We start from the raw sequence: 27,391 nt of genomic DNA on the forward strand, positions 1-27,391 counted from the left end.
ATTTTATCCTAAGCAATGTTTTTCTTCTGCAAAGTGTGAGAACATCTTAACTTACCATATTTAAGTATTAACTATATATACTTGCCAAATGCACAAAAAAGGAGGTGTTCAGAGACACTTTTCTCACACAGAAGCCAACCCATTTTGTCTCCTAGAAGAAAAGAAAAGCTGTTATCCAAGGGGAGTGGAGTTTGACCGATTTAAGACACTACAGATATTAGGGCTCCGACTTGAGTCTTCCTCAACATAGAAAATGAAAAGAAACAGCTTTCTAGTGTACATGTTAGTACTTTTCAGCTTGCTCTTGTGTGTTTCTGATGGTCTAAAATTTTCCCAGAGATGCCAATACCTTTTCCATACATTTGATAATTTTAAAACTCTCTCACACAGCAAAGGATGGGGAAAGTGCTGCCATTTTTCTTCTCAATGGAAATGTGATCCTCATTCTTACCAAGAAACAAATCACATTTCTCAAATAATTTCCTTTTCTGAAAGTTATTGGCATAAAAATTGATGACCTCCTAGAAATTCCATGACTTTATGACTTGTTATGCTTTGGATGTGATGTTCCCCAAAATCTCAGGTATGAGAGAATGCACGAGTTTGGAGGAACAATGATTGGGTTATAGCCTTACCCTAATCCATACATTAATCTCTAATGTGTCTGAGTGGTAACTGGAGGTGGGGGGTGTGTGGCTGGAGGAAGTGGTGAATTTGGGCAGTGGTTTTGGGGTATATATTTATATGTGGCAAGTGGAAACCTCTCTCTGCTCTCTGATCATGATGTGAGCTGTTTGCCTGTGCCTCACTCTCCTGCCATGGTGTTCAGCCTCACCTTGAGCCCCAAGGAAAGGAGTTGGCTTCTGTGGACTAAGACCTCTGAAACCATGACCCCTCAGATAAACTTTTCCTCCTTTAAAATTGTTTTGGTTAGATCTCTTAGTTACAGCGCTGGAATAGCTGACTAAAACATGACGTTTAAGGAGTATTGTTTTAATGAAATTAAAAGAAAATGAAAAGCCAACAAGAATAGTTTATAAGAAAAGACAGGAGACTCAAAAATCATAGGTAGGATTTAGTTCTACTATTCTCCCACACTACCTGTAGATCTTTAAAAAACAATCACTCTGAGATTAAAGACAGAATATCCTGTTGAATTGATGCTCAGAAGACTTAAACATGTTCACTGATTGCTTTTATTTCCCTTGTATACCATTTTGGCTTAAAAATGCTCTTTCAGCATAATCTTCTGTACTTAGCATATGCATTTTTCTATATATGTATATGGAAAAAAAAGCCATTTGAAGTCCAGGAAAATGATGCTGGATTATACATCAAGAGTTTAGATTGTAAAATATGAACAATATACATTATAGCATTTTAAAAGTTTATATGTTTTCCAATCCAACATAAACCACAGTCCATTGAAATGTACTATACATTATTATTAAGTCAATGAAGGTTTCAATTTTAAAATGTAATTGTTTTTGTATAAATATAAAATTAATTTTTGCTAACTGTACAACTTAAAATTTTTAAGAGAAACATGTTGGTATGTAAAATTAAATAGAACTGCACAAAAATAGATTATTTTCAAAAAGTTAAGATAATTGAGTATGTTATTTTTGTCAATTGATATGATACAAACACCCTATTAGAAATATTTGCATAATTCAAATTATTGTACATTTTGATGGTCTGAAAGATGTCAATATTACATTGAAGCTTATTATAATAAGCATATTATCTATTGATTATTATTTATTAAACAACAATAATGTATTTATTAAATATTAAATGATTTATGATTATTGTTTAATAAATTGGGAAATATCAAGATTTTATATCATTGTTTTCCTGATTAATGTCAGAAAAAATCACAACCAAAATTTTGTAAATTAAATCAATTTTCCATTCACATCCAAGAAAACTAAAATGAAAATAATAGCAACCATAACAAAAAAAATCAGGAACTAAATTGCTTACATAGAGATATGATATTCAAAGGCTTCCTAAAGATTTATTGTGGTGATCTTATTGTTTTTTCTCCTTTAAATAATGATGTGGTAGAGTATATTAGTTGATCTTTGGCTTTTATAATATATTGTGGTGATAGCAAAACCATTAGCATTTATTGAGACTTTACTGTAGATTAAGTGAGAATATAAAGTATTCACTTTTCTTGATTTCCTGTGGGCAGAGACGGAGAAAGGAAGGATGGCAAGAGGGAAAGGATTTATGGGAACAAGATTTTGAATCTAATCGAAAGGTCTATGAGGGAAGGGGGAAGAAGGACCTTCTGGACTAAAGGGTGAGGGCTGTCAAAGACACAGGCAGCAGTTCCATGACTATAGTGCACCATGAAAGGAGACTGATGGTGAATCAAGAAATAAGGTTCTGGTCCCAAAGACTCTGTGTACTGCATATTCAACAAGGAAACTGGAAGGCAGGAGCAGATGGAGGGTGGGCCATGACCTTGTTGGTGGCCATGTTCCTCTGCTGATTACCATAAATACCTACCAGGCAGCCAGCCAATGCTGTGTGGTTGATAGCACCACTTCCCTCCCCTTGCCTTTTTAGGTCTGGGGTAAGTTAGAGCTTACTATGTCTAATTCCTCAGTGTTGTCACCACCCCTCATGAACCTTCTCAGTCCTTTTGATATCTTTCTTTATAATCCCTCTTCCCTTAAGCCCTTTGAGTGTTCAGTTTGTTTTCTGATGAATTGTGAACTGAATCTAGACAAAGAGAACTGTTTTATAGTTCTCATTGTCTACAGTGAAAACTGGATATAGACAATAAGAAATAAGGTCTCAGAGAATACTATATCTTTTTGGCTTTGATATACAGGAAGATTGCATATAGTTGGCCATTTATGTTATAAAGGTATACTAATAAATTTCTTTAAAAATACTCTAATAAACACTGATTAGTTTTTTGCTTTTGTTATAATCTGAGAACAGAAAAAGTTTTGAGAAATTTCAACTTATTCTCAGGTTTGGTAGAAATCTGGTGATTTGTGAGAGGTGAATGACTGCTGAGAAAACTAAAATCTGCACATCAAATAAAAGAGAACAGATGGGTGGGAATTAAAATTGTAATTATTTCTTGGTATCCCTGGAGGTTGGTGCTAGGATGCCACATAGATATGAAAATCTGTGGATGCTCTAGTCCTTTATATATGGTATGTTATTTGCATATTATCTAAGTACATCCTTAGGTGTACTTTAAATCATCTCTAGATTACTTATAATACCTAATACAATGTAAATATTATGTAAATAGTTGTTGTACTGTATTTTTAACGAAATAATAAGAAAAGAGTCCATACATATTTAGAACATATGCGATTTTTGGGCTGACTGTACTAGTAATAACCATGGGAGAGTTTAGCACAAGTGTGTGATGCAAAATAATACACAAATTCTATGTTATTCTATATACTTATATACAGAATATATCAACTCCTTAAAATCCATAGGATATACATAAGTCAATAGAAAATGGACAAAAAAATTAGAATGGGTATTTCATTTGAGAGGAAATTTACATGACCAAATATATTAAAATAATCAGGAAAATGCAAATTAAAAGGACTATAAAGATACTAGTATACTGTACACACTAGTTTGCTTAAATTTAAATTCTAAAATACCATATGTTGGCAATGATGTGGCATAAAGGAGCTTTTATGCTCTGGTAGTGGGAATTTAAATTGATTCAATGATTTTGAAAACAATTTGGCATTATTTTGTAAATTTTAAGTTATAAATGATCCTATGACACACCCATTCTATTGCTTGTCATTTCTCTCAGAGAAATCTATACTCAGGATACATGTTCAGGAAATTCTATGAGCATGTTCATAATAGAACCAAATGGGAAACAACTCTGAGGTCGATAATAATAAAAAGGATAAGTAGTTACATATTCACACAAGAGAATTCAATCAAAATGAGGTACAGCTACATGGATCAATTATATGGAACACGAAAATATTTATGAAAGACATATTACAATTATGGACTTTTTAATTCCATTTATGGAAAGCTTAAAAACCAGCCTAATTAAACTATATTGTTTAGAGATACATACTTACGTGATAAAGGAAGTAATGACTGCACCTGTTGGAGACTGAGGTAAAGAAAAATCATGGGAGTGAGCACCACAAATGTGGGGAAGTGTTGCCTCTGGAGGAGGAGGAGTTGGGAAGATGGAGTTGTGAACAGGGAAGAGTGAAGAGGACTCCTGGGGTGTAGTCAGTCATTGTTCTCTTTCTTGATGTAGGTGAATAGGGATTGATTTGTAATAATTTATTAGCCTCTATAATTAAGTGGTATGCTGCTTTGGTATATGTTTTGCTTATATTTTACAAAGGTTCAATCATCAGAATATTATTATTTTAACATAATTTCAGATTTAAGATAAGGAACAGGAAGTTTTTCTCCATGCTGTTTGAGATATATCTTTATGTCCTGTTTCATTTGGGTCCTTTTGTGCTTATCTGACTTAAAATTGTTTGCACCTTGTGAAAAAGAGCTAGATAGGAACAAACAGCTAACTTCAGTAACTTAATCCTGCATGTGTCAGGAGGTGAAAATATCCTAATTACCTCACATGATGAAAGAAAACCAGAAGTAGTTCCAAGTTGTACAAAAAACATTATTAGGTGAGCAAGTTGGAATTTGGCAAACAAATACATAAAATGTAGAAAATTAATTCTGAAACAAAAAATAGCATGCTTTGGAGTGAGGTGTATTCCCTCAAAATTCATATGTTAAAACCCCAGCCACCACTTATGATGGAATTTGGAGATGAGGCTTTTAGGAAGTGATTAGGTTTAGATGAGGCCATGCATATGGGGCCTTCCTGATGGGGATAAGTTCTCTTCTAATGGACACCAGAGTTTAGTTTACTTTCTCTGCCAAGTGAGGTCACAGTAAGAAGGTGGCAGCCTGACAGCCTAGCAAGGACCCTTATCAGTACCCAGCCATTATGGTGCCCTGATCTCAGACTTCTGGTCTCTAGAACTATGATAAAATAACTATGTTGTTTGTACCATCTAATGTATGGTATTTTTGCTATGGCAACCCTAAATGACTAATAAAGAGCAAATACATAAAAATTAATAGAAGGAATTTGAAGATTTACCTCTATTAGACTTATTTATGAAACATTTTATTTGAGGGGAATAAGAATTTTTCTCTTCTAAATTAAGAACAAAGTAAGAAGGTATGTTTTATTGGAGAAAATAGACATAAAGATCATCTCTTTGTTAGAGAACATCAAAATGCAGTAAAAACACATCTCCCATACTTAATTCTCAAATGATTTGTCTAAAATTCTACACATTGTGGTAAATAAATTCACATTTTTAACACATTTTCAAATTATTTTCCATCTTGTCCTCTAAAAATCAAATTTAAAGTATTTGAGACCATACAAATAGAACTGCATGTTGTAGTCTCTGAGGCTACTTATCCATGGGAAAAAAAAGCTATTTCTCAAAAATAACATCATGGAATTTTTACAGTACACTTCTCTACTTATCTATTATTTTAAAATTTATTTAACAATTTTTTTTCAAAGTAAGTATACAAAACATCATTTTAAGAAAATAAAGCATATTGAAGTTGCATTACATATTTAAACAAGTGCTAACGAGTTGAATATAAATTCTAGAAATATGAAATGTAGTCTATGTCAGAGTTCATTGGTTTAAAAGCAATGAAAACTACCTCTGAACAGAGTTGTTGACCAGAATTCCAGTTTCAACTAGAATGATGGTTGTGGCTGATTACCTTTCCTCAGATGGCTCAAGGTGAAGGCTGCATGCCTCACTCCCCCCTGCCCCACCCCGCTCCCCCCATATCCCTGCTAAGTCAAGTTTCTTTACCCCAGTGAATTCTCTTTGTTTTCATAATTTTAAAATATGATGACACAAATACAGCATTTTAATAATATGTTGTGAGACTTCAGAATAAAGAATGATTACTTAGAATCAATAAGATCCAGGTTAAATATTGAATACCAGCTGATTATGATCACATTACTTTGCCTTACTGAATCTTTATCTCTAAAGTGAAAATGAATACATTCCCCTTTAGGACTCAATTTGGAGATAAATGAAAGTGTTTGCAAATACCTAACATGGAGAATAATACAAAGATAGTGTCCAATAGCTAAAAAGTATTCCTATTAAAATTAATCCCAGATTTAAGTTAGTGATTATTGGAAACTGCTTATTAGAACAGAGCCTAGTGATTTTTCAAACCTTATTTATTAGAACACTCCCAATTATTCATTTAAAATCTTAAGACAACTAATAAGTCACAAATATTTATTGAAACAACTTATCTTTAAGTAAACTCTTAAATAACTCTTGAAAATAAGTTTCTACTTTAACAGCTTTCCAGAACTTTTCTCTTTTATTTTCTATTTTCAAGTGTTAATCTAATAATGTGAATAGGTGTGATAGAATCCAGAAACAAAACACTTAAATCATAAAATCAGTAGCCCAATCAGGATTAAGACTATATTAGTCATTCATGTAGGATTATATAAATACCTGTAGTTAGTGATTAAACACAGTGGACAAAAATTAACTCATTCATGTAACTTTTATCCCACTTTGAAAGCATAGTGGAGTATAAACAATTAAAGATGGGGTATTTGCCTTTATAAAACTTTTAAGCATAAGGAGGCTAAGATTTTGTAAGAGTCCTACTTCACTTCTTGAGGAAGTAACTCCTTTTGTAATATTTACTTAAGCAAGGTTTCTCAGGTCACTGGCTGTTAAATAAACCTAGTTAAATAAGAGTAATGCGTGTTGAAGATTTAAAAATCCCTTACCACACACTACCTTAACTTTCCTTCTTTCCTGCTGAGACGTTTCAGGGTCTCAGATATAGCGTGGTGTAAGAATGATTATTTATGTAACTTTTTTTCTCTGCTGCAAATAGCTTTGGAGCCAGACCCTTACCCTGCCTGTTCTCAATTTATTTGATAAAAATAACTTCTGTCGTCTTTATAGAGTTTATAGGAAACAACGTATGTGTGTGCACATAAGACATAATAGAAAGGAACAGTATGATCTTATGTATTACCAGTATGATATTCACATTTCTTAGACTTGTTACACATTAATAGTGTTAGGTAGTTGCTAATACTGTACGATCACTTTAAATCCCAGGTTTTCTAGCAGGAGACTTAAAAGATGATTTAACCCGCCATGACACCCAGGTTCAGAAAACTGTAGTATCTCAAACCAATGAAAGATGGGTAGGAACTACAGACAAATGTCTCTTATTATAGTTCAGTTTAATTTTGATTATTTCTTGCTTCCATGTAAAAAGTTTAACCTCTGTTTAAAAAGTAATGTATTAATTTTGAAAGTAGTAATATTCTAAGAAACTTGAGAATATAACAAATAAGGAAAAAGGCCAACTTGATCACCAGACCAATCACACAATAGTATCTTTTTCAGAAGGGTGAGTGAATTTCATATGGTGAATTATCTGTTTCAATTTGGTTTGGCTAAAAACAGTAAGAAATGACAGTGACTCAAACGAAATATAAATTCTTTTCCATCTCATATTGAAGAATTCTAGAAAGTGTCAGTCAAGTCAAGGCTGTGTTGTTGTCCCAAGGTATCAGGGACCTTGCTTCTTTCTCTTGTTTTTCCATAAAAATAGACTCCAGTTGAAGTCCAAGATTACAGTTGGCACTATGATCATGTTGTAATCTAGCCACAGGAAAAACTAGTACCTATTCCCTTTTAGGTACACTTCCTAGAAGTTGCACATCATTTTCAACTGGATTCCATTGTGCAATAGTTAGTCACATGGACAGCTAGCTGCAGAAAGGCTATGAAATGTGTTCTTTATTCCAGACAGTTATATCTATATCTATATCTATCTATCTATCTATCTATCATCTATCTATCTATCTATCTATCTATCTATATATATATATACACACACACACACACACACACACACTCAGGTAAATACTGAGGCATACATTTTAATGGAAGAAGGAAGAACAGTGTCTGCCATAGTAAGTGTCCAGGAGTAGCAACAGTTCTGCTGCCTAATAACTTTTTTTTTTTTTTTTTTTTGGTCTTGCCCAAGTATCTGCTGAAAACCTCCACCTTTAGCAACAAAGCTCGACCTAGCAGAATATTGGCATTGCTTCCCTGTTAGCAAATGATATCTAGGTATCAGTTCTTCTGGCATTTCATTCCTGGAATACATGGAGATAATTTTGATCTTTGTTTATACTCTTATAAATATTTATAAATATAAATAGGAAAGAGAGCAACAATTGCAGAAAACTTGTAAAATATGTAGTAAAGTGAACAGCTCTCTATATAATATTATATGTCATCTTATGAGTATACAAATATATATGTGAAACCTGTAGAAATAACCTTGAGGAATGTATGCAAAACTAGTAATGACTGTTACTTTTTATGTCACGAAACTGAGGTTGGTGATCAAACTGGACTTTATCTGTGAAGGTTAAAAATTTCCAATAAAACAGGGTATGTTGGGGAGGTGATAGAAATAGGGAGTAGTAGGCTTATCACTTGGAAACTCAGGAACTCTGGACTTGCTTAACTGGCTAGCCATTATCAAATTGTGGGTTTTGGTTATGAGCAAGAGAAACAAATTCTAATCAACTAAATAAACAAGGGAACTTATTGGAAGAGCACTGATCATCATAGACTCAAAGACAAAGTTGAATAGACCATAGTATTTTTAAGAAATAACTCATTGTAATTGTAAACCACTGAGATATTTTTGGGCCTTTAGTAATTCTCTGTTGAAACTTCATAGAGAATTTCCAACATGCTGTGGTTTTAAACAAACCTTAGGCAGGAAATTAGGTGGGAATTGACCAAATGATTAGAAATTTATCCCATGAGCAATGGAGAAATAATACATATTTCTGACTAAGTACTTGAGAAAATGAATTTCATATTTTAGACGTTTAGTGTTAAAGCATTGTTTAGGATATGATATAATGGAAGACTCACTTTTAGAAAAAAACAATGGCTTAAAAGATTCTCAAAATATCTGTTTCTTTTTACTAGTACTAATTAGCAGTTGTTTTTCATGTTTATTTAAGTGTTTGGATTGTTGGTTGGTATTGTTATTACAAGCCAAGGAGCATAAAAATAGAGAAGCAAACACAGACAAGTTAGGATCAGTTTAAAGGATTATATTTCTGGATCATCAGTAGCTTCCATATTATACCTGCTTATATTGATTTAATGAAACCCGATAGCAATCGGTCTTTAACATTTCACCAAAAGCAATCACCAGGTCCAGCCGACCTCTTAAATACTTCTCAATCTATCCTTTCCTTCCTGTCTAAAACTTTGAATGAACTCCCTAATAAATCACTCCAGTGTTGCTCTCCTGCAGCTCCATCTCTCATAGCTGCTGAATATTTTTCCATAGCACAAAATTTACTATCTTCTTTCCTTGCATAAACCCTTTGTGGTTTAGCATCTTCTGGAAGAAAATTCCAAACTCTGTCAGTAGCATGCAGGGCCTGAAAGACATCACAGTCCAGAAGGTATAGGAATGAGTTCCAGGACCAGACTGCCTGGGTTGGAACTAAGATTATGCTCCTACTAGCTGTGTAGCCTTATTAACATCTATAACAGTATATCTAGAAAAGTCAGCTCTCATTAATAATATGTGGTTTCTCCCTCACTTCCTGCATTAACTTTCTATTTTGCCATTACCTAAGGTTGCCTTCCAATTTTACATCTGTATTCTTTTGTACATATTATTCCTTTGTAGTTACTGATATCTTTCTCCTGCTTCCAGAATGGCTAATACTATCTCATCTTTTAACATTTGATTTAAAGATAATTGTTTAAAAATTTAAGAATAGGTGACTTTTCCTTGAGTAGGTAATGTATTTTCGTACAAACTCCTCTAAGAAATGCTCTGTCCATATCTCTGTTAATAAAGTTATCACATAATATGCTATCATGTTTACACATTGGGTTACATCTATGAGACCACAGGAAACTTGAGAGAAGGAACTGCGCCTTTTCATCATTGTGCCCAAGTATAGTCCCTGGTACATGAAAGGCATGTAATGAAGTTTATCAACTATATAGAAAATTGCTATATGAAGACAAGATTTTTCTTTCACAAATCATTCCTGATTTCTCTTCATGATGTGGTTCAATGCTGCTTGAGATCTTTGTGATAAATTTCCTTTAAAATTTATTTCTCTTGAATTCTTAATGATTCCTTTTATCTGACAGATATCTCAATCTAGTTTTCTTTCTTGTCTTGATTGCTTGTCTCTACTTAGAGATAAAATTAATTCTCTATTCCACTAGCTGCATCCATTCAAGTTTCCTTAAATTAATAAATATACTGTACTTAAGTTATAGACAATTTAAAATTTTTGTGGAAAGTAAGGAGTATTAAAATGCGGATGCTTCATGGTCATGGGCATGCAAATGAAAATAATGTATCTTGCATGAGTATTGGTATGGATATGTGTATTTTTTGTAGACTTGATTCTATTTATTTTCATATAAAGTATATGTAACTATATGAAATTAAATAGAGGGATCTAGTAGACCATAAATAATGTATGCGTGTGATTTATATGTTATAAGAAAATTGTTACATGGAAAAAATAAGCATGATGATTGGCTCCAGAGTGTGTTAAACATATTTTTTAATCTAACATGTTACAACAGAAGACCTTCTTTTTACAGAGCACTAACAAGTGCTGGAAAAGACCTGAAAGATAATTTTTTGAAGGCCCTGGCAGTGAGAGAAGAAGACAATCGCAATGGGAAAGTGAGTGTGAGTACATTTTAGCCCAGAGCTTAGAATGTATATGCTGAAGGCATTGTCAATATCAGCAACATAACCTTTAACATCCTCCCTAAAAGGCCATTCATGAATGATAACACATGACTATTATTTGTATACTATAGGAACATAGGTAGTCTTTCTTTTTATTCCCATTTGCATCTGTATTACTAACCAAATGGTGAAAAATAATAGGATTCCAAATATCTGTAGCAGAGACAATGTGTATACTTGGCAGACTGGTTGTCATCTCCAACTTTGTGTTAGCCTTGGTTTGAAACAGTCTCTTTCAGCCCAGCCTCCTTCTACACCCTTCAACTTACACTACCCACTAGCCTCCAGTGTTGGTGTAGATATGTGTATTTTTTGTAGACTTGATTCATATCTATACTCAACTCCTCCTGCGTACCTGACTTTATGGGACCTCTAGAAGATAGTAGTATTGGCTGCCTCATAGGACTGCTTTGATAGATGTGATAGAAAACATATAATGGAAGGACATAATTCTGAATCATTCAAAGAGAACATGGTTTTGCTTTTTTAAAATGTGCACTAGATTAAATATATTAAAATTTCCTGTATTTGGAATAATACCAGTGATAATCATCTTCACAAGTCTTGAGATATTCGAAATAAAATTTAATAAAAGAGACAACAAATACTGTTGAAGTAGTAACTGACTGACTTACAGAAACATAATCAGAAATAGTATGATGAAAAATTTACAGCCACAGAAAAGTATGTGTACAAGGAAGTCTATTTTTCCAATGTTTTCTCAATAAAAATTGGGATTTACCTCACTATCAGGTCTGTTAAAAATTTCATATGTAGACAAAATCTTCAATGTACTGGAGAGGGAGAGGGAGAGGGAGAGGGAGAGGGGGAGAGAGAGAGAGAGAGAGAGAGAGAGAGAGAGAGAAAGGGGGAAAGGAGGGAGGGAGGGAGAGAGAGAGAGAAGAGAGAGAGAGATTTACAAGCATATTTATTGTTTACTGAGAAAGTGTAGTTTTCTTACGGTCCATGTTATTGAATTTTTAACTTCTTTCATCACATTGAGGCAGTTTTTACAAAGTGTATACTGTGGCTCATGCTTGGGGAAGCATGTTAAATAGGTCTGGATCTAGCTATCTAAGAACTCACCTTATGTGAGGTAGATGACAGTGATGCAGGTGCACATAATAATTCATAGAGATCAGAACACACTGCATCAATGTAAGAGATTGGAAGTTAAAAGAAATAAATCCCCTTTCTTCACTTCAATCAATGTAACAGATTGAAGTGAAGAAAGGGGATTTATTTCTTTTAACTTCCAGAAATGTTTTAATAGAAATGAAAGAATTACAGGAGATTCTTTAATGAAGATGTATATCTTCAGAGCATTTGATAGAGGTTCAGATGTTATGTTTGAACAAAGAAAACATGAGGTAGAAATTAAAAATGTAAATGAATTATTCTGAGATAATAATTTCAATTTCATTTCTAGACTTATCTGAGATGTTTGCATAGTTGACCAATTTGTGTTCTCTCTTACTTTGCTGTTCATAACAAAATTATCTTCTAGCTTTCTTACTCTCTTCTGACTTTTGATCTCAGTCTTTCTTGTGCTAAACATCTTATACCCCTACTTGACCTGAGTTTCTTCCAGTCAACCCATTTTTCCCAAAGTGAATTATCCAACTCATAAAATCACTGACAATATTCTTCTTGATACCAAAACAGAGGCCTAGATTTTGCTGTTCTTCTGTCAATAAATTAGTTTATTTAATTAGTCATTAATCAAATAGTGACAATTGACTCTATACTAGCCATTGTACTAACTTCTGGGGATACAATCGATGGCAAGTGCCTATGGGGCCTAGAGGTTCTTTGAGAAGAAAATGAACAATCAAGTAAACATGTAAATAAAAGTAAAATTACAATTGTAAAGGTGCTATGAAAGCAACCAACAGTTTCTGATTATAAATGGTTATGGGGTGGTATAGTCAGATATAAGTATGCCTTCAGTATAGAGAACAGATGAAAGAGGATAAAGCAGATGCCATCAGTTGCATTGTGAGATCAGATAATATATAAGATGGTAGATGGTATCAAGAAGGTGAAATGGAAGACAAAGAGAAGAGAGCTGATTTGAGAGTTATTAGTAGCCATGACTAACTCTGGTCTTTACTGCTGGATAGATGGCACTGTCTCTCTTTGAAATATGATGCACTGAAGGATCGGGAATTGGACACGTGATTGGAGCTAATGTGATTGATTGTGGAGTTTTTGAGTTTGAGTTGTCTTTGATAACAGAAAGTTTAAGTATTCGAGATGATGGATATGCTAATTAGCCTGATTTGATCATTCTCCAATGTATACGTGTATTTAAATAACACATTGTACTCATGAAATAAGCAATTATTTTTAGTCAATTAAAATAAAATGAAATAGTTACTTCATCAAAAATAAAATGCTGAATTGTCAAGTAGTTAGCTAATTAAAAGATCCCCTGAATCCTAAGGTTTATCCTCACTTTGTTATTACATCACAAACTAAAGGTTAATGGATAGCTCAATCAATTTCCTTCTTCCATTTTTCAGTTCTCATATCCACTTAGCAACCAAGCCTATTTTGCTTTATTTTGTAACTATCTCTCAAATGAATATTGGGGGTGGAGTCGAGGAAGCCATAAGGATGAGCAACACTCAGATCTAAGGAGTGTGTTGATGTACTCAATAGTATGAACAATGTTATGAAGACAATGGGTATCCTTGAAAGAATTTAGACAAATGGTTGATGTGATTGAACATGCTTTTTAAGAGTATTCTGGAAATATCTCTAGAGATGAAGAAAGAGATATGATGAGACAGGGAAGTCAACTGAGAGGTTGTTGTTAGCAGTTCAGACAATAGGTAATGAAAGGAGGAGAATATACAAATGACAGAATATGATGAGAAAAAGATGGATTTGAGTAGTTATTAGGAAATAAAATCTGCAAACCATGTGCTTCTTTGTTGTTGTTTGTTTGTTTTGGTGCTAATGACTGAACCCAGGGTCTCACACATGTTGAACATGTGCTTTTCCATTGGGTAGTTACACTTCCATCCCCAAGTGCTTTGTTTTGATGTAGAAAATAGAAAGAATTGTGAAATTGTGTGTTTCTATTTGGGGGATGGAGTCAATAGAGACTGAGCAGCCAATGATAATTTTAATAATGGGAAGAGAAGCATGATACTGACTTTAGAGGATTTGGTATAGTTTAGCAGTTAAAAAACATAGAAGTTGTCAGTAGACAGCAAGAGACTCAAATTTCAGATTCACTGCTCCTCAGTACTACAAATCTTTTTTTTCTTGCTAATTTGTTTTTTATTGGTTCTTTATAGTTTTGCATAACAGTAGAATCCATTTTGAGATAATTATAAAAGCATAGAATATATCTTGTTCTAATTCAGTCCTTAGTACCTCTCCTTTCCCTTTTCTCCCCCACCTCCGGCTCCCTTCTCCTTGTTGATATTTCTGTCATTTACCTGTAGTTATTTTTTTTCAATGAATTTCTTGTGGTAGTGCTGATGTTGAGACTCACTGTGGTATATTCATATATGTACATAGGAAAGTTATGTCAGATTCATTCTGCTGTCTTTCCATTTCTCATCCTCTCTCCCTTCCCTTCTTTTACCCTGTTGTCTACTCAACTGAACTTCTATTTCTCCTCTAGCCCATCTCCCAGTTATTGTGGGTTAGCTTCCACATATCTGAGAAAACATTTGACCTTTGGTTTTATTGGATTGGCTTAATTCACTTAGCATGATTTTACAAATCTGTGTCCTGTTTTCTAAGGCACAATGACTTCTTCTGTAATCTGGGGTCTCAAAGAGTACCCTCCTCTTAACTTTTTAAAAAATTATGTAGTTGTAAATGGACACAATATCTTTTTATGTATTTATTTATTTTTTTATGTGGTGCTGAGGATCAAACCTGGTGTCTCACACGTGTGAGGCAACTGATTTCTAATGTAGCTTTATAACTGTTAAAGATAAAATTGTAAATAAAATAGATATAAAAAATATGCGGTACTTTTACAGAGAGTTTTCAAGGAAGCATTACGCAGGTTTGAATTTCTATTTAGAAATGATGGTTGAAATGGTTCTTTGAGACAATCAGTTGCTTATGGATTCTATTAGAGGTATAAAATTGTTAGTTATTATCAAGATATCATGGAAATCAGTATTTTGGAATATTTTAAGTTTAACTTAATAAAATAGAAATAAACTCAAATCACAGAAAGTTTTGAGTACTCTCTGACTGTAAACATTTTTCTTTCACTAAATAAATAAACTTTGGAGATATACTCACAAAAAGTTGGGGAAAACTGATGCTCATGTTTTCAGTTTACAACTTATGCACAAATCAATAGGCAATTACATAAACAATAAGAATATTTTTTAAGAATGCTTTATGAAATGCTTATTCATGTGGTAGGAGACTTCAGTCATTTTACTAATGTTCTGCTCTGTGCAAACCACTTTTATAGTTGCCATGAATAAATACAGATAAGACATGGGCCCTTCCTACAGTGTTTCTAATGTAATGCTATTAAGTAGGACTCTAAAGTGTCTAAGTAATGAGAGGTAAGGATGTTATTTTTCAGATGGCAGTAAACTAAGAATTTTTGATTTGTTGTATGGAAAGAACAAAAACAAAGCATTTCTGACCTAATCAGAGACTCATGAGGATTATAATGAAAGATCACATGCTGTTCTGGGTGGGACCTGTTGACACTTATTTTCCCACTGAATGTTGACATTGTAAACAGTAACATACCTGACTAATTTTGGTTTTGAAATATGCATTATTGAAACTGGTATAAAAACACTACTTACAACTTTTCCTTCAGAATCATTCAAAGAAACCACTATACCTGAGTCAGGAAAACTATGAATTAGGCTATTCCTAATATACCCATTTCCTGTGTTGAAATCTCTATGAAACATAAGATTGTGTTGTATATGCCCAATAACATTGTGCTGACATGATCTTTTCCCTCCTTGATATATTCCAACTTCTATAAAATGTTCCCCTTCAAGAAAATGAGGGTATTATACTGATGTTTATTTCCTTTTTAATGGAACCCACACTTGTCCACTCATAAACCTGCATGGAAATTATATGACTCATAAAATCTTACCTTCATCTGAAACATATTACATCAGTGTTTGGAAAATAAAATGCATATCAATTTCCATTTCATTAGAAAAAGTATAGTTTAATAGATATTTAATTTTTAAATTTCCTGGATAAAAATATGATACATGGAGAGCAAAACATAAAGGAAAGAGCAGAGGCTAGGGAACGATATTATCTGAGTTTGATTCTTGGATTTGCCACTTATTACAAACTAAATACATATTCTTCATCTTTATTCAGTCTGAGTTTCTCCACCAATGGTGGGGGACTAATTAGTCCTGAGATATTTATACAGTATGATTAAATAATATGAAAAGCACACATATGCCTGACAATTAGTAGGTATTTAATAAATTATAAATACCATGTGCTGTGTTAGGTCAAGTTCCCTAGAAGCAGACCCTAGGATACAGATTTAGTGCAAGTGAGTTTTGGGAAATTTCTCTCAGGTGAAACCTGTAAAGGCATAAGGAAAGCATGGTACTACAGAGAATAAAGCTAGGTAGAGATGTGATTTTAGTGGAGATCCTCTCAGTCTGGTCATACATAAAGCTTCAGAGTATAAACTGTCTCACATTTTGTTTTGCCTTAAGGCAAGAGGAATATGTGTGTATATACTCCCACTTTCTCTCTCCATCAATCATCAGACATCACAGAGGGGGAGGTGGAAGTAGTACAGAACCTTCTGAAGAAGGGTGCAGATAAGAACTATCAGCTATGAACACCTACAAGGTCTGGAGCTGAGTGCATGGGAAAGATGATCTAGGAAGGATAATACCAACATCTGCAAAAGAGCTACATTACCACATGTGTATGTGTGTGTATGTGTGTGTATGTGTATTTCTATATTTGAGTTGTTTCTCTCCCTCATGTATATATGTACATAAATACATAAATAACAGAGAGATATATGTATATATAGGCACACACATATATAAAACATATAAATATATACACACAATATGTACATATATACACATACAATATGTACATATATATACACACACATACAGAAAGAGAGATGTATGAATGTCTGTCTATCTTTGTTCTTCTAAATGTTTAAGAAAAGGAACATGACAACGAGAACAATAATTTAGTGGAAAAGATTTACAGTATAAGAATAAAAAAATTAATACAATACTATTAATATGAGACAAAGTAGAATTTAAGGCAAAGATTAAGATAAACAATACATAAAATAAACAATTCATAAAATAAACAATTCATCAAGAAAATAAAATATAGAATGATGTTATTTTATGCACCAAATAACTAGTTTTGAAGCACATATAAACACAATTTTACAGACTTGCAAGTACAAATGAATAAATCCACAGTCAATGAAAGTTTTAAACATAACTATTGGAAATGAATAGATTAATCAGTTAAAACACTATGTTTTCAAGTTGAAGAGTCAATTTGACCACAACATAATAATCATGGGTAACTTTAACACACCTCTCCCACCACTGGATAGATTTTCCAAACAAAAGTTGAATAAAGAAACTATAGAGCTCAATAACACAATTAATAACTTAGACTTAACTGACCTATATAGTATATTTCAACCAGCATCAAGCAGATACACTTTTTTCTCAGCAGCACATGGATACTTTTCTAAAATAAACCATATACTATGCCACAAAGCAACTCTTAGCAAATACAAAAATGTAGAGATACTACCATGTATTTTATCAGATCATAATGGAATGAAATTGGAAATCAACAACAAAATAAAACATAAAAATTTATGCATCACATGGAGACTGAAAAATATGCCATTGAATGAACAATGGGTTACAGAAGACATCAAGGATGAGACTAAATAATTCTTAGAGGTAAATGAGAACACAGACACAACATATTGAAATTTCTGGGACACTATGAAAGCAGTACTAAGAGGAAAATTCATTGCATGGAGTTCATTCCTTAAATGAAGAAAAAGTCAAATAAATGACCTCACACTACATCTCAAAGCCCTAGAAAAAGAAGAACAAATCAGCAGCAAAAGCAGTAGAAGGCAAGAAATAATTAAAATCAGAGCAGAAATCAGTGAAATCAAAACAAAAGAAACAATTGAAAAAATTGACATAACTAAAAGTTGGTTCTTTGAAAAAATAAATAAAATTGACAGACCCTTAGCCATGCTAAGGAAGAGAAGGAGAGCGAGACCTCAAATTACAAGCATATGTGATGAAAAAGGCGATATCACAACAGACACTTCAGAAATACAGAAGATAATTAGAAATTATTTTGAAACCTTATACTCCAATAAAATAAAGACACTGAAGGCATCAACAAATTTCTTAAGTAATATGATCTACCCAGATTGAGACAGGAAGATATACACAACTTTAACAGACAAATATCAAGTGAGGAAATAGAAGAAGCCATCAAAAGATTACCAACGAAGAAAAGCTCAGGACTGGATGGATACACAGCCGAGTTCTACAAGACCTTTAAAGAAGAACTAATACCAATACTCTTCAATTTATTTCAGGAAATAGAAAAAGAGGGAGGACTTCCAAACTCATTCTATGAGGACAATATCACCCTGATTCCAAAACCAAAGAAAGTTCAAAGAAAGAAAACTTCAGACCAGTATCTCTAATGAACAAAAATGCCGAAATTCTCAATAAAATTCTGGCAAATCGAATACAAAAATATATCAAAAAGATTGTGCACCATAATCAAGTGGGATATATCCCAGGGATGCAAGGTTGGTTCAACATACAGAAATCAATAAATGTAATACATCACATCAGTAGACTCAAAGATAAGAATCATATGATCATCTCGATAGATGCAGAAAAAGCATTTGACAAAATACAGTACTCCTTTATGTTGAAAACACTAGAAAAACTAGGAATAACAGTAACATATCTCAACATCGTAAAGGCTGTCTATGCTAAGCCTCAGGCCAACATCATTCTAAATGGAGAAAAATTGAAGGCATTCCCTCTAAAGTCTGGAACAAGACAGGGATCCCTCTTTCACCACTTCTATTTAATATAGTTCTTGAAATACTGGCCAGAGCAATTAGACAAAAGAAATTAAAGGGGTATGTATAGGAAAAGAAGAACTTAAATTAGCTCTATTTGCTGACAATATGATTCTATAACTAGAAGACCCAAAAAACTCCACCAGAAAACTTCTAGAACTAGTAAATTAATTCAGCAAGTAGCAGGATATAAAATCAACACCCATAAATCAAAGGCATTTCTGTGTATCAGTGACAAATCCTCTGAGAAGAAAATGAGGAAAACTATCCCATTCACAATATCCTCAAAAACAAAAATAAAAACAACAACAACAACAAAAAAAAACACTTGGGAATCAACTTAACAAAAGAGGTTAAAGATCTATACAATGAAAACCACAGAACCCTAAAGAGAGAATTCAAAGAAGACCTTAGAAGATGGAAGGATCTACCTTGCTCTTGGATAGGCAGAATTAATACTACCAAAAGCACTGAACAGATTTAATGCAATTCCAATCAGAATCCCAATGGCATTCTTCATAGAAATAGAAAAAAGCAATCATGAAATTCATCTGGAAAAATAAAGGATCCAGAGTAGCTAAAGCAATCCTAAATAGGAAGAGTGAAGCAGATGGTATCACTATACCTGACCTTAAACTATACTACAGAACAATAGTAACAAAAACAGCATGGTATTGGCACCAAAATAGGCCAGTAGACCAATGGTTCAGAATAGAGGACACAGAGACTAACCCACAAAGTTACAGTGATCTTATATTAGACAAAGGTGCCAAAAACATGCACTGGAGAAAAGATGGCCTCTTCAACAAATGGTGCTGGAAAAACTGGAAATCCATATGCAACAAAATGAAATTAAATCCCAATCTCTCACCATGCGCAAAACTCAACTCAAAATGGATCAAGGACTTAGGAATACAACCAGAGACTCTGCGCCTAATAGAAGAAAAAATAGGCCCTGATCTCCATCATGTGGGATTAGGCCCCAACTTCCTTAATAAGACTCCTTTGCTAAAAGAATTAAAAGCAAGAATAATAAATGGGATGGGCTCAAACTAAAAAGTTTCTTCTCAGCAAAAAAAAAAAAAAAAAAAAAAAAATCTGTGAGGTGAATAAAGAGCCTACATCTTGGGAGCAAATCTTTATCCCTCACACATCAGATAGAGCACTAATAATGTCTAGGATATATTAAGAACTCAAAAAGTTAAATGCCAAATAAACAAATAACCCAATTAATAAATGGGCCAAGGACCTGAACAGAAAATTCTCAGAAGAGGATATACAATCAATTACCAAATACATGAAAAAATGTTTATCATCTCTAGCAATTAGAGAAATGCAAATCAAAACCACTCTAAGATTTCATCTCACTCCAGTCAGAAAGTCAACTATTATGAAGACAAACAACAAAAATTGTTAGCGAGGATGTGGGGAAAAGACACACTCATACATTGCTGGTGGGACTACAAATTGGTGCAGCCAATATGGAAAACAGTATGGAGATTCCTTGGAAAATTGGGAATGGAACCACCATTTGACCCAGTTATCCGTCTCCTCGGTCTATACCCAAAGGATTTAAAAACAGCATACTACAGGGACACAGCCACATCAATGTTTATAGGAGCACAGTTCACAATAGCTAAACTGTGGAACCAACCTAGATGCCCTTCAATAGGTGAATGGATTTTTAAAAATGTGGCATGTATACACAATGGAATATTACTCAGCAGTAAAAGAGAATAAAATCATGGCATTTTCAGGTAAATACATGGAGTTAGAGAAGATAATGCTAAGTGAAGTTAGCCAATCCCCCAAACCCAAATACCAAATGTTTTCTCTGATATAAGGAGGCTGACTCATAGTGGGATAGGGAGAGGGAGCATGGGAGGAATAGACGAACTCTAGATAGGGCAGAGGGGTTAGATGGGATGGGAGGAGGCATGGGGTTAGAAATGATGGTAGAATGTGATGATCATTATTATCCAAAGTATATGCATGAAGACACAAGTTGGTGTCAATATACTTTATATACAACCAGAGATATGAAAAATTGTGCTCTATATGTGTAACAAGAATTGTAATACATTCTTCTGTCATATATAAATAAAAAAGAAAAATAACTACAAACTTTGTCAAAGGATAGTTAACAATTTTTAAAGACCAGTTATATCTATATTAATACTTTTAACTAAAAATAATTTATATTAAGAATTTATAAAGAATTCCTACAGTGCCAGGTGTGGGAGGCTGAGGCAGGATGATCGCAAGTTCCAAGCTAGCCTCAGCAATTTAGTGAGGCCATAAGAAACTGAGAGACCCTATCTCTACATAAAACTTTTAAAAAGGGCTGGGGATGTGGTGAAGTGGTAAAGTACCCTTGGGCTCAATCCCTGGAACAACAACAACAAAAGGAATTTCTACAAGTTAAAAAAAAAAAAAGAAAAAACAATAGAGCAGACCAACACATCAACAAGTGTAAAGCTATACAGAAAATAACAGACAATTCAGAGACAGGGTAGCCAAACATGTTAATGAATAGAAAAAAATTGCTCAACTGCACTAATAATCAAAAATTAAAATTAAATGAGTTTTATTTTACACCCATAGATGAACAAAAATTAAAAAGACTGAAAACAAATCTAGCTGAGATGCGCAGAAGGAAAAAATGATGTTCATTGTCGTCAGGAGAGTACATTGTAAGGCACACTTTAAGAGCAGTGTAATAGCACCTAGAGTAAATAGAAAATGTGGTTAATCTTTAAACTAGGAGATATATATCTAGAAGAAACAGGCATATACATGAAGAGATACAAGTATGTTATTGTAGCATTGCTTATAATAATGGTTGGTCCCTTTCATAATCATGGGAACAACCCCCATTCATACATTGAGGAGTTATTATGCAATATTAATGTGAAAACAACTAGAAGTATTCTTTATATAAAATGGTATCATCTTGAAAATATGTTAAGTGAAGTTATCCAATCCCCCCAAAACAAATACCAAATGTTTTCTCTGATATAAGGAGGCTGATTCATAGTGGGATAGGGAGGGGGAACATGGGAGGAATAGATAAATTCTAGATAGGGAAGAGAGGAGGGAGGGAAAGAGAGGAGGCAGGGAATTAGCAAGGGCAGTGGAATGTGATTGACATTATTATCCAAAGTACATGTATGAAGACACGAATTGGGTGTCAACCTACTTTATATACAAACAGATATGAAAAATTGTGGTATATATGTGTAATAAGAATTGTAATGCAAAAAAAACCCAAGTACATGTATGAAGACATGAAATCGCATGAACATACTTTACACAAAGATATGAAAAATTGTGCTCTATATGTGTAATAAGAATTGTAATGCACTCTGCTGTCATGTACTTAATAAAGAAAGAAAAAGAAAATAAGTTAAAAGAAAAAAATCATTTTGGAATAATGTGTGAAGAATAATCCTCAGTCTTTGACAAGTTATGGCCCATTCCATCTCAGTTTCTATTTCTAGATTGCATTAATAACTGTATCAAGTTAGTATAATGAGTGTGATCATTAAAGGAACTAATTGAAGTAAAGTGCTTAGAACACTGTTTGGAATATGGTAATGCTTAATAGTCAATACCACTGAAATATTTACATAAAGTTTAAAAGTACACAAAATTTTTATGGATACACTCATATTCTTTTTTTAATTTTTTTTATTAGTTGCTCAAAACATTACAATGATCTTGACATATCATACATTTGATTCAAATGGGGTATGTAATCTTATTTTTCCATGTGTACAGATTGCAGGATCACATTGGTTATACAGCCACGTTTATACCTGGGGCCATACTAGTGCCTATTGTATTCTGCTACCCTTCCTATCCCTCCCTCCCCCCGCTCCCCTCCCATCACCTCTTTCTACCCAATCTACTGTGACACGTTTCTCTCTTTCTTTTTTTCTTCCCCCTCACACCATCTTATATACAATTTTGCATAACAATGAGGGTCTCCTACCATCTTCCCTGCAATTCCCCTTCTCTCTCCCATTCCCATGCACCTCTTGTCCCTATTTAATGGTAATCTTCTTCTCATGCTCTTCCTCCCTGCTCTGTTTTGAGTTGCCCTCCTCTTATATCAAAGAAGACATTCTGCATTTGTTTTTTAGGGTTTGGTTAGCTTCACCTAGCATAATCTGCTCTAATGCATTTTCCTGCAAATGCCATGATTTTGTTATTTTTTAGTGCTGAGTAATATGCCATTGGATACACTCATATTCTAATCATACAAAAATTACCTGGGATAATACACTTTGGCTTTAGGAGAGCAGTTGGTTACACTGTGTGAACTAAGAAGAGGGGAAAGGGAAAGAAAAAAAAATCAAAGAACATTATGTTTTAATTCTTTAAAATTCACAATGCCAATATGAGAGATTGTTAAGATTTAAGTAAGCTACTTAGATGGATATTGGCTACATGAGTATTAATTATGTTATATTTAACTGTGTTAATATTATATTGTTTATATTAATTATGTTAATATTTGTTATTATATTGTTTATAATTTTTTTATGTTTAAAATATTTCACAGCCATAAGTGAAGGAAAGAAATAGTATTTTTGAAAAAAATTAAATGAACAATTACTAATAAATTCATTATATCTAGTAAAATTTTATAAAGAAATAAACAAAAAATGAAGGCAAGAGGTCAAACTATGGGGTGACATCTCACAATTCTTTTTTCTCTGTGAGTAGAACTCAGGTCCAGAAGAGGGCCTCTGATGGTGGTGGGTATTTCATCTAACTGTCCACCTCAATGACCAATTCATGTTGGGCCAATAGGATTATCTCTGCTGGGAAGCAGCACTAGAAACTGAGAGCCATAGAGCCAAAGGAGTAATTGACACTAACCTCTTTGTGGCCTTTGAATCTAGGAGTGGTAGGGCCATTCCAATAAATCCTTCATTTTGTTTAAATTAGATTCCAATTCTTGGTTTACAGCTTAGGAAACTTGAACTACCACCTTAAATTGGTGAAGTTTACCTCTAACACAGAGATGATAGTTACCAGAATTCTTTGTTGAAAACAGATTATTAACAGTTTCATCCAGTAAAAAGCTCCAAATACTTTGGTGCTTCTAAAAAGCTATTACTTTCTCCAAAACCAATTCTATATACTCTTTCCATTAATTGATACAAATACTAATTAATAACTATTGGAAAATTGCTACAAATTTTGGGAAAATGCAATGCAAACTGGATGGGGGTCTTAAAAAATTAGTAAACATGCTAATTGCTATGATGTATATAGACTTTTAAAAAATAACTTTTATGTTAATGAAATTACAAAAGCTGCTACTCTATGTAACTAAGGAAATATTATACATTGTTCAGGTTTTGGACATGTGGAATGAGGGCCAAATAAATCCAGGGGGCTATTATATTTATTTTTTCAATCCATAAATAGTAGAAAAAACTTCTGAGTGATTATTGTTAAATATCATGGTTTTCAAATTATGAATGATACAAAATAATCAATGGGAAAATCAAAGAAATTCCTGATGCATGAAATGGACCTTATAAGGAAGATCGTAGTGAAAAATCATTTCTCTGGAAAGATGTGTACTACTAGTAATAAAGTTAACCATCAGAGCAATAGGTAGGATATAATTATAATTACTCTTAAAATGTATGAAAATTATCACTCAGTCTAACCTATAACATGATGATGAATTATCAGTCTAATCTATAACATGATGAAAAAATTGAAGCTATAATACACGACAGTTCTAATTGAATGTGCTATTAGGAGAAAACTGTATTACATCATATTGAAAAGCTCTTTTCTTCTCATTTTCCAGGTGGATATATAATTTGATACTTTAAGATTAGCATATATAATATTCTCAGAATGGTCTGTATTATAAACAAACTCAGTCATATTGAGATCTCCTTCCCATCTTAACTTTAGTAATCTTGAATTTCTAAAGCACTCTTGACGATCCACATTTTGAGGTAGTACTCTTGTTTATTTACATGCTTTCACTAAAAAGGGAACACAGTTGAGCCTTCTCATTCTTTCGCCCCACTCCTGAGTCCTGCGGTAAGGATGGATTGTACAGGTGGCTCTTCACAAGGTTGTGGCCCTTTAGATGAGAAAAACAGTGCTTCTGTTGACAGGAGCTCTTCTTCAGACCAGTTCTAGATGCCTCATCATTGCTGGTCTCTGTGTTTACTCATCTGTGGTATAGAGGCTAAAAGGAGTATAACGCACCAAGGATTTTATTACAGTTAAGAGAACAAAAGTGCCCCTTGAGTGTGATGGGGGTCTTTTTTTGCCTTTTTATTGTTTAATTTCTTGAGAGATGGGAGTGGGGTGATCTCAGAAAGATTAGTTTAATTGTTTAATTGTCTTTTTCCCCCCCAGAAATCTTCACTCCTTTTCATTCTTAGTTGACCAAGTTAGGGCCTTTGCAATGTCGATAATTACAGTTATAACTAAGGTAGTTGTCTTTTATTAAATGTATAGGCATTATAATTTTCCAAATTTATTGGAATAATTTATCCATAGTATTCTTTATCATTTAAATGTATGTAGCTCCCATGATGCTATCCACAGTCTCATTCCTGATATTCTCTTTTTCTTGAGTAGTCTGGCTAGAGGTTTATCAATTTTATTTATCTTGCCTAAGAACCAGTTATTGGCTTTATTGATTTTGCCTATTGATTTGGTATTATTTACTTCACTAACGACTGCTTCTTTGTTATCCTTTCCTTTGGCTTACTTTGGGTGTAATTTTTTTTAAAATTTTAAGTTTTTTAGGTGAAGGATCAGATCATTAGTTTGAGATCTTTCTTTTTTTCTAATATAGTTGTTACTGTGCCAAACATTTCCCTCTGGAAATGCTTTTGCTCACTGCTTTTGCTCATCAGGTATTTTGATAGGAATTGTCTTTATTTTCACATAGTTCAAATTGCTTTCCAGTTTATTTCTGATTTCTTTGTAAAGTATGAATTATCTAAAAGTTATTCAATTTCTGTGTTTGTGTATGTTCCAACTTTTAAGATTTCCCCAATTTCTGTGAGATTGCAGCCTATTAATTTCAATTATCCATTCGTGCTCTTTCTTTACTGCCATAATCTTATCATTTATCTTAGAATGAAGCTGAGCCAGCATATAACTGTTCCTTTCTTTATTTATCTTCTCTAGAATATACATTATGTTAGAAATATCTTACTTCATATGCCATTTTGTTCTTATACCACTTATTTATTTGATGTTCTTTCACCTCTGTATTGTGTTCTTCCCTGGTCTCTAAGGAGGCTAGGGTTTTTGTTTTGCCTTGTTTATTTTTAGTTTCTTCTGTAACATGGATCAATTATTTGTCTTCAAAGGTAAACTTTTTCTTTTTACACACTTTTATTCATATAATATTGTAAAATTTCTCTTCAAATATGTAGTGATCCTTGTTTATTCCTTCACATTTAAGAAAAAGGTACTATAAAATTGACAATGATCTCTGTGTACCTAATTCAGGTCAATTAGTTTTGACTGATAAGTTTAACATTTATCTATGACTGGTCAGAAACTTGCTGTTAGGCAGAAACACTATTAAATATGAGGGCCTTGCTTTTCAGCACCAAGTCCCAAGCTATTTGCTCTATTCTTAGGGACTTTACTCAGTTTCTTTAGATATTATTCTTCAGTTCTAGCTTGGTTGTTTGAGAGGCATGACTACTTGGCTATTGATAATTCTGCATATGAGGGTTTTATAGTTTAGATATGAGGTGTCCCCCAAAAGTTTACATGTGAGACAATAAAGAAAGTTTAGAGTTGAAATGATTGGGTTATGAGAGCTTTAACCTAATACATGCATTAATCCTCTGATTGGAATTAATGGGGTGGTAACTGTAGGCAGGCAAGGTGTGGCTGAAGGAGGTGGGTTGTTGGGAACATGTCTTTCAGGTATATGTTTTGTGAGCTGAGCTGAGTCTCTCTTTCTGCTTCCTGGTGCCATGTTCAAGCTACTTTTTTCCACCACACCCTTCTACCATGATGTTGTGCCTCACCTCAGGCACAAAGCAATGCAGTTGGACACTTAGGACTGAGACCTCTGAAACTGTGAGTGGCAAATAAACCTTTTCTCTTCTAAAATTTTTCTTGTCAATTCTTTTGGTTACAACAATGAAAAAGCTGACTAACACAGAGGGCAAAACACATTTTAAATTAACCTTATCTTGGCCCCATTTCACACTCCTTATCTTCCAAATCACTGAATTCCTGAATTCTAAGCTTCTCTGAGGCTGTTTATAAGACTGCTTTCCTTCTAGGAAAAGAAATCTTCTTTTCTTCCTCCATGAAGTAAGCCCAACTGCTTCCCTTTTATTAGTAATGTTG

At 33.4% G+C, this 27,391-nt stretch overlaps 1 protein-coding gene across 2 annotated transcripts in view; it reads left to right on the forward strand.

Annotated features, from left to right (window-relative positions):
* Positions 1 to 27,391, forward strand: part of Cfap299 (cilia and flagella associated protein 299) — a 641,205-nt gene that overhangs the window by 207,780 nt on the left and 406,034 nt on the right. For both annotated transcript variants that reach the window (XM_027939846.3, XM_027939847.3), the window contains exon 3: positions 10,755 to 10,845. In XM_027939846.3, coding sequence (XP_027795647.3) covers positions 10,755 to 10,845 — 91 coding nt within the window. The remainder of the gene's footprint in view (positions 1 to 10,754; positions 10,846 to 27,391) is intronic.

The sequence above is a fragment of the Marmota flaviventris genome, chromosome 7 (assembly GCF_047511675.1).
Source record: "Marmota flaviventris isolate mMarFla1 chromosome 7, mMarFla1.hap1, whole genome shotgun sequence".
NCBI lineage: Eukaryota > Metazoa > Chordata > Mammalia > Rodentia > Sciuridae > Marmota > Marmota flaviventris.